This window comes from Neolamprologus brichardi, chromosome 1, assembly GCF_056152115.1.
Source record: "Neolamprologus brichardi isolate AB-2024 chromosome 1, ASM5615211v1, whole genome shotgun sequence".
In the NCBI taxonomy this organism is placed as follows: Eukaryota; Metazoa; Chordata; class Actinopteri; order Cichliformes; family Cichlidae; genus Neolamprologus; species Neolamprologus brichardi.
The window spans coordinates 44,586,876-44,598,859 of NC_142104.1; the positions used below are offsets into that span (position 1 = coordinate 44,586,876).

The 11,984-nt window shown below is 40.6% G+C and overlaps 1 protein-coding gene across 1 annotated transcript in view; it reads left to right on the plus strand.

Annotated features, from left to right (window-relative positions):
• The window catches only part of LOC102797586 (uncharacterized), a 54,133-nt gene extending 42,910 nt beyond the window's left edge, over positions 1-11,223 (plus strand). Inside the window, exons 35-48 of the mRNA XM_087843065.1 lie at positions 1,739-1,943; positions 4,413-4,585; positions 4,679-4,748; positions 4,910-5,025; positions 5,111-5,142; positions 5,226-5,394; positions 7,367-7,462; positions 7,695-7,735; positions 8,511-8,744; positions 9,791-9,892; positions 10,119-10,247; positions 10,340-10,379; positions 10,469-10,586; positions 10,899-11,223. Coding sequence (XP_087699191.1) covers positions 1,739-1,943; positions 4,413-4,585; positions 4,679-4,748; positions 4,910-5,025; positions 5,111-5,142; positions 5,226-5,394; positions 7,367-7,462; positions 7,695-7,735; positions 8,511-8,744; positions 9,791-9,892; positions 10,119-10,247; positions 10,340-10,379; positions 10,469-10,586; positions 10,899-11,100 — 1,727 coding nt within the window. The 3' untranslated portion in view covers positions 11,101-11,223. The remainder of the gene's footprint in view (positions 1-1,738; positions 1,944-4,412; positions 4,586-4,678; positions 4,749-4,909; positions 5,026-5,110; positions 5,143-5,225; positions 5,395-7,366; positions 7,463-7,694; positions 7,736-8,510; positions 8,745-9,790; positions 9,893-10,118; positions 10,248-10,339; positions 10,380-10,468; positions 10,587-10,898) is intronic.
• Positions 11,224-11,984: the final 761 nt, after the last annotated feature.

Here is an 11,984-nt window from a genome sequence, read left to right on the forward strand (position 1 = left end):
TCTCACATTCACACACTGGTGGAGGCAGCGGCAGGTGTAGCCACAGCTGCCCTGGGGCAGACTGACAGAAGCTCTGCCGTATCGCGCCCTCTGGCCTTAGTTGAACTAAGTCTGGAACTAAGTTTCAGACCTATACCAATTCTCTGGTATACTGAAGCCCGTTATAGTTTTGTAATTCCTGCTGCATATCATTAAACTCCTCACCTTGTTGTACTGCAGTTCCAGCTGAGAGTCATGATTTTTTTAACTTCTCACATCTAACTAATCCCAAATACCTAGGAGAAATTAAAAATGCAACACAAACAAAGTTATATACTTTTAAAAAAAAGTTTTAGAAACCCCAATTTTTCCAGTTTTTTATTGCAATTCAAGTTCGGGTCCAATGAATAGCTTAAAATGGTACAAAGGTAAGTGGTGAACTGCCCGAGGTTAAAAAAACGTAAGGTTACTCAAAACTGAAAATTGACGTACATTTCAGAATTATCCAAAAAGGCCGTTTTCAGGGAACACAAAATGAGTCATCAATTTAAAGCTGTTCTGCAAAGCTGGTGCCACTAATTGCTACAGGTGTTCCAACTTTTCTGGAATACTACAACCCCCTCTGTCTGCATAAAAGCAGTGTTGGAACACACTGTGGTACGACACCCTCGTGAGCATCAGTTGAACAATATTGTACTGCAGGAAGTAGTGGGTTGCTACAAAAAATGCAGTTAACAATGGAAGAGACAGACCAACACTAAAAAGGTTAGGTCTTTTATCTACAGAGAAATTAGGAAGAATGTCAAGGTGTCAGTGAGTACAGTTTCCTTCACCATCAAAAGGCACTCAGAAACAAACTCTGGCAGGAAGAGGTCTGCAGACCCAAAGCCACAAATGAATCAGAGTTTCGGAGAGTTAACAGCTTGTGTGATCGGCGGCTCCCAGGACAACAGCTTCAAGCACAGCTAATAGTGGTCGTGGTAAGAGAAGACTTTGAGTTTGCAGCAAGAAAGCCATCGCTAAGATGCCAGAATAAGACAAAGAGGCCTGCCTGGGCCATTAAAAGCTGCTGTTGGACTACTGAAGACTGCAAGAAGGTATTTTGGACTGATGAATCAAAATTTGAAATCTTTGGTTCATCATGCAGGATCTTTGTATGCTGTTGAGCATACACCACAGTCTCCAGACTTAAACCCCATCGAGCTGGTTTGGGATGAACTGGACAGAAGAGAGAAAGCAAAGCAGCCTCCCAGTGCCTCGTTTATGGGAACTTCTGCAACAGATGTGGGAAGAACGTCCTGAACAATATTTGATTTCTGTTTTAGAAAGAAGCCACAGGGGTGTCCAGCTGTTATATCTGCCAAAGGTGGCTACTTTGATGAGTCAAACGTTTAGAGTACACTTTGGTCATTTTGTACTAGGCTTTAATTTCAGAGTGCAGTGAGACATTAAACTGCATAATTCTCAATAAAAAACTGGAGAAATTGGGGTGTTCTAAATGTTTGATCTGTAGTGGGTGTAAAACATTTTGATTGCTGCTAAAATTATGTTTGTCCTGAGATTTTAACTAATTTCCCATTTAAAGAAATATCTGTACATGTCTTGAACAAACTGTAAGTTGAATTAGAGTGAAGCTTAGATAAGAAAAAGAAGTATGTAAGAATGCTGGTATGCCTACATAACTTTGATATTGATCGTATAATAAGTTTCTTTCTTAGGCTGTTGTTCAGGCTTCATGCTGCTGCTTTTCCTTCACTAGGAACCTGTGACAACTCCCAGAGCAATGAATGCCGTTCTCCAAATGGCCAGGTGGGAAGCTGCTCAGACACTGCAGGCGAGTGGCAGGTCCCACATACACCCTGTGTTGTCCCCACAACCCCACCAACACCCAGAACCACATCCAACCCCCCACACTCAACACCAGCTGTTTGTGAACCTGCTATCTGTGATCTACTAACTACCAGGTAAAGAGCACCACAAACTGTTCAGCAAACTCGTTATACTTTTCATTTTGGTAGATGGAAAAATGTACTTATTCTGCACATGTGGAACAGAAAGTGCTATAATGGTATTTTCTTTCCAGTTTGATTGTCAAGTTGACAGCCTGTGAAGGAGCGCTGCAAATATCCTAAATCAATAGTATGTATCATAAAGTGGCAGAGCATACAGATGAAGACAAAACTGAGACAGTACTGAATGACTTTGCCAAGTTCTGTAAACAGTTCTGCAGTCATCCAATCTGATCTATTAAATAGATACAATTTGTCTCAGAGTGACGCTGAAAAACTAGTTCATGCATTTATTACTTCCAGGCTGGACGACTGTAATTCATTATTATCAGGAAGTCCTAAAAACTCCCTGAAAAGCCTTCAGTTAATCCAAAATGCTGCAGCAAGAGTCCTGACAGGGACTAGAAAGAGAGAGCAGATTTCTCCTGTTTTGGCTTCCTGTTAAATCCAGAATTCAAAATCCTGCTGCTCACATACAAGGTCTTAAATAATCAGGCCCCATCTTATCTTAATGACCTTGTAGTACCATATCACCCTATTAGAGCACTTCGCTCCCGCTCTGCAGGCCTACTTGTTGTTCCTAGAGTATTTAAAAGTAGAATGGGAGGCAGAGCCTTCAGTTTTCAGGCCCCTCTTCTGTGGAACCAGCTTCCAGTTTGGATTCGGGAGACAGACACTATCTCTACTTTCAAGATTAGGCTTCAAACTTTCCTTTTTGCTAAAGCATATAGTTAGGGCTGGACCAGGTGACCCTGAATCCTCCCTTAGTTATGCTGCAATAGACGTAGGCTGCCGGGGGATTCCCATGATGCACTGGGTGTTTCTTCTTCAGTCACCTTCCTCACTCACTAAAAAAGTTCCACAAATTCATTAATTCTAGATGAAATAACTTTTACCATATTTTGTTTCTGTGTGCACATAAAATAATGTCAGCATCAAAAATTAAACCAGGATATTTGGAAAAGCTGCCTGACTCTGTTTAACAGCATTAGGGAAATACTTATAAAAATAAATGGTAAATGGTAAATGGCCTGTATTTGTATAGCGCTTTACTAGTCCCTAAGGACCCCAAAGCGCTTTACACAACCAGTCATCCACCCATTCACACACACACTGGTGATGGCAGCTACATTGTAGCCACAGCCACCCTGGGGCGCACTGACAGAGGCGAGGCTGCCGGACACTGGCGCCACCGGGCCCTCTGACCACCACCAGTAGGCAACGGGTGAAGTGTCTTGCCCAAGGACACAACGACCGAGACTGTCCAAGCCGGGGCTCGAACCGGCAACCTTCCGATTACAAGGCGAACTCCCAACTCTTGAGCCACGATCGCCCCAGTAATCGCCCCAATAAAATAAAATTTAATGGGAGGAGCTTTTATAATCTATAACTGGTTATTGATATAACTGAAATTAACACACAAAGTAAGGACATTTTCCTTTGGCCTGGTATTTCTTTGTGCTTCTTTCCAATAAACAAAGTTTAAGACTCTTCTCAAAACATATTTATTTGCTGAAGCCTTTGTTTAAGGGGATTGACTCAATTTGTTTGAACATGTTTTATTTTATTTTATCTTATTTTAATTTTATTTTTACTTTGCTTATGCTCTTTGCATATGTACAGCACTTTGTGAACTCTGGTTTTATGTTAAAGTGCTTTATAAATAAAGATGGTATGGTATAAATCATAATGTTATTTCCCCTTAAATGGAGCCACTGAGTTTAGTGTATGTGCCCATGAAAAACCTGCCAAATCTTCTCTGCAAATGCCTTACAGCATTGACTGGTTTTGAGCTTCTGGTTACCTTATTGGTGCTTGATCAAAAACAACTGTGAGCATGGACCCTGCTACAGTGGTTTGTTGAGGCTTGAAGCTTTATAAAATGGTACCACATTTGTAAAGAGCCCACCAGGGGCAGAGCAGCAGTCTGGGTGGTTGTAGCTCAGGAGGTAGAGCAGCTCAACTCCTAATTGAAAGTTAGGTGGTTTGATCCCTGGCTCCTCCAGTCTCTATGCCAAATATCCTCGGTAACATATTGACCTCAAGTTGCTCTCTGATGCATCCATCAGATGCAGTGAATGTTAGATTGAAAACACACATAGGAAAAAAGTGCTTGTCTGGATGAGGGATGTTGTACATTATGAGGCACGAGTGCTTAGGTAGAGTACTGTCCATTCCACTCACCAGTTTTGTTTTTGTTTTGGTAAAAGCACTATCCAGTCCTTTTACCAAAAACAAAGAAATAATTGACCAAACACTAGTTTCTTCACTTTTTGTGCTAAGTTTATAAGCTAAGCGATCGCACTGAGACAAGTAACTGGCCTATCACATACATGGATGTTTTTAGTCGTTATGATGAATGTTTGTACACATTTTGTGAATAATCATTTCCCTGATATCCTCTGGCTTGTATGTCCCTTCTAGTTTATTTGCACCATGCCACAAAGTCGTACCTCCAGGACCATTTGTGACATCATGTGTCTCTGACACTTGCAATCTTGGCACAAGCAGCTGCTGCAGTCTGGAGGCCTATGCCACTGAATGTTCTAATGAAGGAATCTGTATCGATTGGAGAAATGCTACCAATGGGCTCTGTGGTGAGATATAAATATTATATCCAGACAGTTGATAGTGTATAACACTACGGTTTTTGCAGCTCTGAACAATGTGCACATACTTCCATCTTTCAGAGCACAAGTGTCCGAGCAACAAAGTGTACATGCCCTGTGGTCCATCTGTAGAGCCTACATGCAATAACGGGTAGCGTAAACCATATCAGTGTGAAGAACCTTTGTTTGTTTAATGATCCTGATGAATTTAGTGATAGTAGGATTAATTAAATATTTTATTATTTTTAATCAAGATTAGCCCAATCGCTATTTTTGTAGGGTCTTTACTCTGAATTCATTTTCTCTCATCAGATACAACATGGCATACCAAACTGTGGCATCCAGCAACAACACTAAGGAAGGCTGTTTCTGTCCTCATGGCACCACATTATTCAACACAGTACATGACATATGTGTTGACACCTGTGGTAAGACTCTATAAGAACACTATTTTGCTGGGTTTTGAAATATTTTTCTCCAGAACATCACCTGCTGTCTGTGCTTGCCTTTCAGCCTGTGTTGGACCTGATGGGAAACCCAAACAGGTGAGACCTCTGCTCTTATGTTCATGCATTCTTAACAATGGATAAGATGTGTGAATCTGAATCGGTGTGTTTCTTTTAAACAGCTGGGCGAGACTTGGACAAGTGACTGTCAAACCTGTGTTTGTGACGAGGTTTCCATGAGCGTCCAGTGTGAGCCTGTTCAGTGCCCGTCTGTGCAAAGTCCTAACTGCAGCAAGCCTGGCCAGCAACTGGTCAACAATACAGTGAACTGCTGCACAACACAGTCATGTGGTCAGTTTTAGTGTCTGTGAACTAGCTTTAAACACTGTCTTGCAGTTGATATCACACAAATGGATGACTGACACTGATGAAAATCGCCTTTCTGGGGACTAGTACTGTCTTTATGCTCAATTTTCATCTCAAAGTGCGTTTTTATTACAAGACTCGTTCAGTCAGTCACAGACATTATTCACACAGCACTTTCATCCATCCCTCTGTGCTTCCTGACATTTACACACACACTCCATTGGATGCATCAGCGGCAACTTAGGATACTTGAATACTCAAACTAGAAGAGTAAGGTATCAATCCAACAACCTTCCGGTTCGTGGACAACCCACTCCACCTTCTGAGCCTAATATGCCAGATAACAGCTGGAGGTAGTCTCATGCCTGGCACATTCATAACGGAGTTATTTAGCTTAATGGAAAATATGCACATTTGCATTTCTGTTTGCTTTTCAGAGACAGCTTAGTTCTGTGTGATTGAAATCTCAGTCAGTGAAAATGAAAACGAAAACTCAAAATCACAGAAAAATCAAGATCGGTAGAGCTTGTGCCAGTGTACTTATGGTTGTTTAGAAAAAAAGACTACATTCACATTAATCTGTTGATTACAATGTTTTGGAACAAACATCAGATCTCAGGGACAACAATCACGCTGCTTTTCTGATATAGATGAATGTTCTAGGACTAAAAGCGTCATATTATTTGATGAAAATGGAGATTATCAACCTACATAGGGCTTAATTCAAAGACACCCCAAAAATCAAAGTGAAACAAATATGTGGCAGGCTAGTCCATTTTGTAAAATTTCTTAGCAGCAACTCAAAATGGTTTTTAGTTGTTTGCACGGAGCCCATGTGCTTAAATCTGGCAATGTCAGATATATAGATGGTCTCCTGTGGGATCTGCTGGTGGACACCATGATGGGAAATGCCAAGCACTTAACGGTGCAGGGTAGTGGATCACCCACTGTGTCCTGGGGACTCCTCCCAGGTCTGTATTAGGGTATAACTGAGTTCTTCAGTCTAAAGTGCAACCTGGTGGTGTTGGATGGACCAAAGCGTAATGTTGTAGAGGTGTTATATGGGACTTAGTCAGGTAATCCTGGAAGCCATTCGATGATATTTATCCTTGAGGAACTATCTGCATCCACACGAGCCTGTTCATCGTTGTGCACCAGGGTCTGATAATAGATCCAAGGATTTCATCCCAATGCTAGTCCGGCAGTCCGGGTGTCATCACCCCCATAAGTCTTGAGTAGAAGATCCCGGTCCTACTCGTGGGTTGAGGACCTTCTATGGCCCTGTCCAGCCCTTCACCTGTGCTGGAATACACCAACCTTCTGGCAATGGCACATATGAGTATATGTGGACCTCACAGTACCAAGGTACTGTACTAAGGTCACAGTACTAAGGTCAATACAGGTCAATACAGTCCTTCACTCTCAGACTGCTGGCCTACTTGTTGTTCGTAAGATATTTAAAAGTTAAGTGGAAGGCATACACTTTCATACACCACGTTAATCATTAGTTATTATTAATCTTTGGGTCTCTTGTACAGCTTGTGTTTGGTCCTGTCTTTCTCCTCTCACCCGCAACTAGTCACAGCAGATATAAGCCCTTCCCTGAGCCTGGTTCTTCTTCCTGTTAAAAGGAAGTTTTTCCTCCCCACTGTCAGCAAAGTGCTTGCTCATAGGGGTTATCTGACTGTTGGGGTAAGACCAGCAATACTGTAAAGTCTTAACCTTGCAACATAAAGTGCCCTGGGCCAACTGTTTTTGTGTTTTGGAGCTATATAAATAAAATGTAATTTCATTTCATTGAATTAAATTAAAAGAGAGCTTGGCTTTCCCAACTTGTACTAAATCATGTAAACATACATAATTGCTTTCCTGGTTCTTCAAGTTATTGTTATCAAATGGAAAGTTGTGCAAATCTTCATCATCACATTCTGACAAGTTCTCATTCCTTTTGCAACAGAATGCAACGTAAAGCTGTGTCCTGCTCCTCCCACGTGCTCGCCGGGCTTCCAGCTGAGCATCACCAATGGCACCTGTTGTCTATCCTACAACTGTGGTATGTCACTCTAATCCACCAGCCTGTCCTATCTGCTGTTGAACACGATATAATAATCTGAAGAAACCTAATTATGATACTAAAGAATTCCTACTTGTGTGTTAAAGCAAGAATGACCCTGATAAGGAAGTGAATGAATAAATGGGTGGAGTCTAGTACAATGTAAACTATAACAGATCATCAATGCATATGTGTGAATGTTAACTAAACCCATGTCTCTTTGTGTCTGCAGTTCCTAAAGGTGTATGTGTCTATAACATGATTGAATGCAAGGTAAGCACACAGTTCAAACAATAAGCGGTTTTCCCTAAGACATCAAACAAGCCCATCTGTTGTCCTGAATTATACACAGGACATATGGATATGTTTGTATGATCAGTATATTCAACTTTTTAAACTGTGCCTGACTGAAAACTGAATGAAGCCCAGCTGTAAAGTTACAACAGTGAAGATTGTGTGAGGCACTTTCGCTGGAATGTGTGTATCCAGATGGATGGTTAGGTCTTCATTTCAATCGCAGCTATTGGAAAACAAAAAGTAAATCAGCTACATTTGTAGGCAATACTTCACATAGTGTCACAGCTGAACACAGCAAGTAGCTTTAACGTGTATTCAGCCCATGCAGTTCAGAGTAATTGGTTCTAATGTGCAGGTAGAAATAAACAGCAGCACAGGGACCGCAGGAAGTGCTTATAGCTTGAGTTGATTTTACCGCACTTGTGGTGATGAAATCATCAGTCTCTCTTGTCCTACTTGTTGGAAAGATGTTATATTTCAATGTCAATTTTTATGTTCTTTATAGATCTGTATTACTCACTTCACTGATACGATCTTTGATTGGACTAGTTTGCTCAGTTGACATGTAAAACACCCCCTTATATATGTTATCTTTGACTGGTGGTTTAGATTTTGTCAAGCCAGCTAACTCTTTCTGTGCTGAACTTTGTTTCATACTCATCATTACGATAAGGCTTACAATAAATATGTATGATAAGTATGAAATATTCCTTGAAGCAATTAATATAATATATAACATACAATTCTTTAGCCTGGTACCAAGATCCCAACGCCAGACACATCAGAACCGCCGCTGGAAGCACCAGAAGCACAATCAATGACAGAACAAGCATCAGTGACAACAAAACCATCAGGAGCAACAACGTCAGCGTCGTTTACGCCCGGGCCCTGCGAGGAATGTTACTGTAGCTCCAAAATAGATCCTGTCACCAAGCTGAACATCATTATCTGCAATCCTGTCGTCTGCAACAAAAACTGTTCTGCTGTAAGCTCATTCACATGCCAACATGACACATTCATTACTATCATAAAGAGGAATCATCACCCCACACTTCACACCAGCCAGCCTGAGCAAATCGCAGTATAAGGTCCAGAACAGCACCAACAAACTAGAACCACAGATGTGAATTGAAATGAACAGCTTTGTGAAACTTGGTTAAAAACAAAACAAAACACTGAAGCAGAGCTGTTCTTATTTTCTGCAGTAGAAAATAATGTTCATTGCTGAAACGGTATTGCTATGTTACATTAAACACAACTGTAGCTTCACATAATGAGGCCACATATGTATGAACACGCACTCCTTCAGACTGCTCTAAACAGCATTTCTGCTATTTTTTTTAGTAGTAGCTCACTATGATGTCACTGAGATTGATATCACTAATATCACTCAGGTGTTACTGGGAACATAGAAACACCACCCGTCTGTTGTTCAAATGTTTCTTAATGAGGTGGAGCCATCCAATAGAAAGTTGGCCTTTATACCTTTGAGGTGAAGAATTAAAAGTACATGTTTCAGATAATGAACTAAGGATAAATGTTATGAAGCACTGTCAATGTTAAACGCTACTGTTTAAGAACTTTATGAAGGCATCATTAACAAGTAAGTTAGCCTCTAAGTACATATGTGTTTATCCTTTCTATACTGGCTTTCTTCTTTCATTTTGTTGTGCAAAGAGTAATGATAAAACCTTTTTAGCCCTTTACTGATTTCTTAGGTTTTTACACATTTGTCACACTTAGATGTTTAAGGTAACCAAATACATTTTTAAATTAGATAAAAATAACTTAAGTAAATATTAAATACAGTTTTTAAATAATGAAAAGAAAAGAATGCCTGACTCTAACTCCAACCTACTAACTGGCTGTGCCCCCTTAGCAAGAACTGTGTTCAAGCATTTGTGATGAGTGGTAGAGTCCTTCACATGCAGATTAATGAGTGAAGCATATTCCAGCATCCCCAGCTCTACACAATCACACACATCTTTCCTCACAAAGCTCTCTCACTCTTCATATCTCACTCTTTCGCAGGGTTATGAATATCAGACTGAAGCAGGAAAGTGTTGTGGAGCATGTGTTCAGACGGACTGTGTTTTCACCACACCTGACAACGTGACGGTGCATGTTATTGAGGTCAGTACTGCAACCAACAGCGAATAAATGCTAGCATTAGAAGCACCAGCAGGACTCCTTTCTTTTTCTTTCTTAAAAACTAATCAGCAATTTAGGACCTAAAAAACAAAAGCTTAGAAATTCAAAGCCAAAAAAGTATTTTTGAAATGAGATGACATACAGGTACCGTGTTTTGGTCTAGCTTCTTTGTGACAACTGTCTTGGTTATAACTTTCATGTTTTACAGGTCAACAGCTCTTACATATCTCCTAATGACAAATGTGTGCAATATACCTGTGAGAAGCTCAATGGACAGCTTGTTACCAAGGAAACCAAGACTAGTTGTCCTCCCTTTAACCCCTTGGACTGTGAACCTGTGAGTTTATTAGACTTTTACAGATCAGATTAGTGGATTTTGCATTTTACTGCTGAATATTTCACACAACATGAAACATCTTCTTCCTCCAGGGCACTGAAACAACAGATGCCAGTGGCTGCTGCAAAACCTGTAAGCATCAAACTAAATAACTAAATAATGTTAAGAGCAAAGTTTCAAACTGTGCCTCACGTGAGTGTGCGACTGTTGTTATGTTCCAGGCAATATCAGTGTGTGTAAGACCCAGAAGGAGCAGAGAATCATTGAACTGAACAACTGCAAGAGCGCACAGCCAGTTAACATCACATACTGCGCTGGACACTGCGACAGTTTCTCCATGTGAGTCGTTTATTTGAAATTTAACCGAGAGTCATTTCCCTTAACTGGCTGCTACATGCTCACTGTGTTCTTTCTCATACGTTTGTTTTAGTGCACACCAAAGAATACACCATTATTTATCTGCTGTAGGCAAACTCAAGAATAATAACTAGTATATATGAGTGCAACAATAAAGTAACGATTATCTTTAAACATCAGCCACTCAGGATGAGGCATTGTACAGAACATTCATATTTTTCTGTTAGTTACTGTAACTAGTGCAGACTTCATTAACGGGTCTTTCTGTGTGTGTGTGTGTGTGTGTGTGTTCAGGTACTCTATGGAAGCCAACACAATGGTACACAATTGCGAGTGCTGCCAAGAAGCCACCACAAGTGTGGAGCAGGTGGAGCTTACCTGTGCTGATGGGTCTAAGCTGCAGCACAGCTACACCATGGTACAGTCATGCCAGTGCAGCAAAGCAGAATGCGTGGAAGGGACAACGCCCAAACCACAGCGCCGCAGGAGACGCTGATCTTCCGTAACTTTACAATGGCTGAGACCACCTCGACACTCTTTGTGCCTCATTTTCTTGTCTCTGGTTAAACAAATGCTCCTTTTCTGTATCACGACATACCACTGTGATGTAAACTGTCTTTTCTTGGTGATAAACATTAAAGTCTTTCTGCAACATGAACATTTACACCGAGTCTTTGTGGGGAACATAAACGTTTGAAAAACAAGTGTTTTTCAAAATAAAAAACATGGAGGTTTAAGACCTTTTGATGACAAATTTGACATTGCGAAGGGAACAATCTTACAGAAATGTTATATTCCATTACATCTGCTATCGGCTGGCGTCTAAATCACCTTCTCACTTAAAAACATTCAATTCAATTCAATTTTATTTATATAGCGCCAAATCACAACAAAAGTCGCCTCAAGGCGCTTCATAGGTAGCAAAAACATGTGCACTACTTGTTCCTGTCTAGTGATATATGACTGCAATTCATGCTAAATCATAAATATTCTGAATATTCTGAAACCAGTAAACACCAATGGAATACCAAAGTTCCTGGACTGAAAGATGTGTATTACACTGAGATAACAGAATCACGTGACACGACTGCACGTTCAACATTAAGAGTTTTGCAGACTGAGTCTCACAGAGAAGAACTTTGGCAGACAAAATGTTGGCAGGTTACAGGTGTGAATAGAAGACTTAAGATTAGAACACAGTCACCAAGGAGCATCGTTGGTCCTAAAACCTCTGCAGATGTCATACTGTTGTCCTCGCTCATAGTTCATGTGGAAGGTAACTGCACATCAAACCTTCATGTCCTGACTTAGTGATGGTAAACCTATATTAACTTTGTTAGAGATGACTCACAGTGGACAAAAGAGTTCTTCTAACCAGGG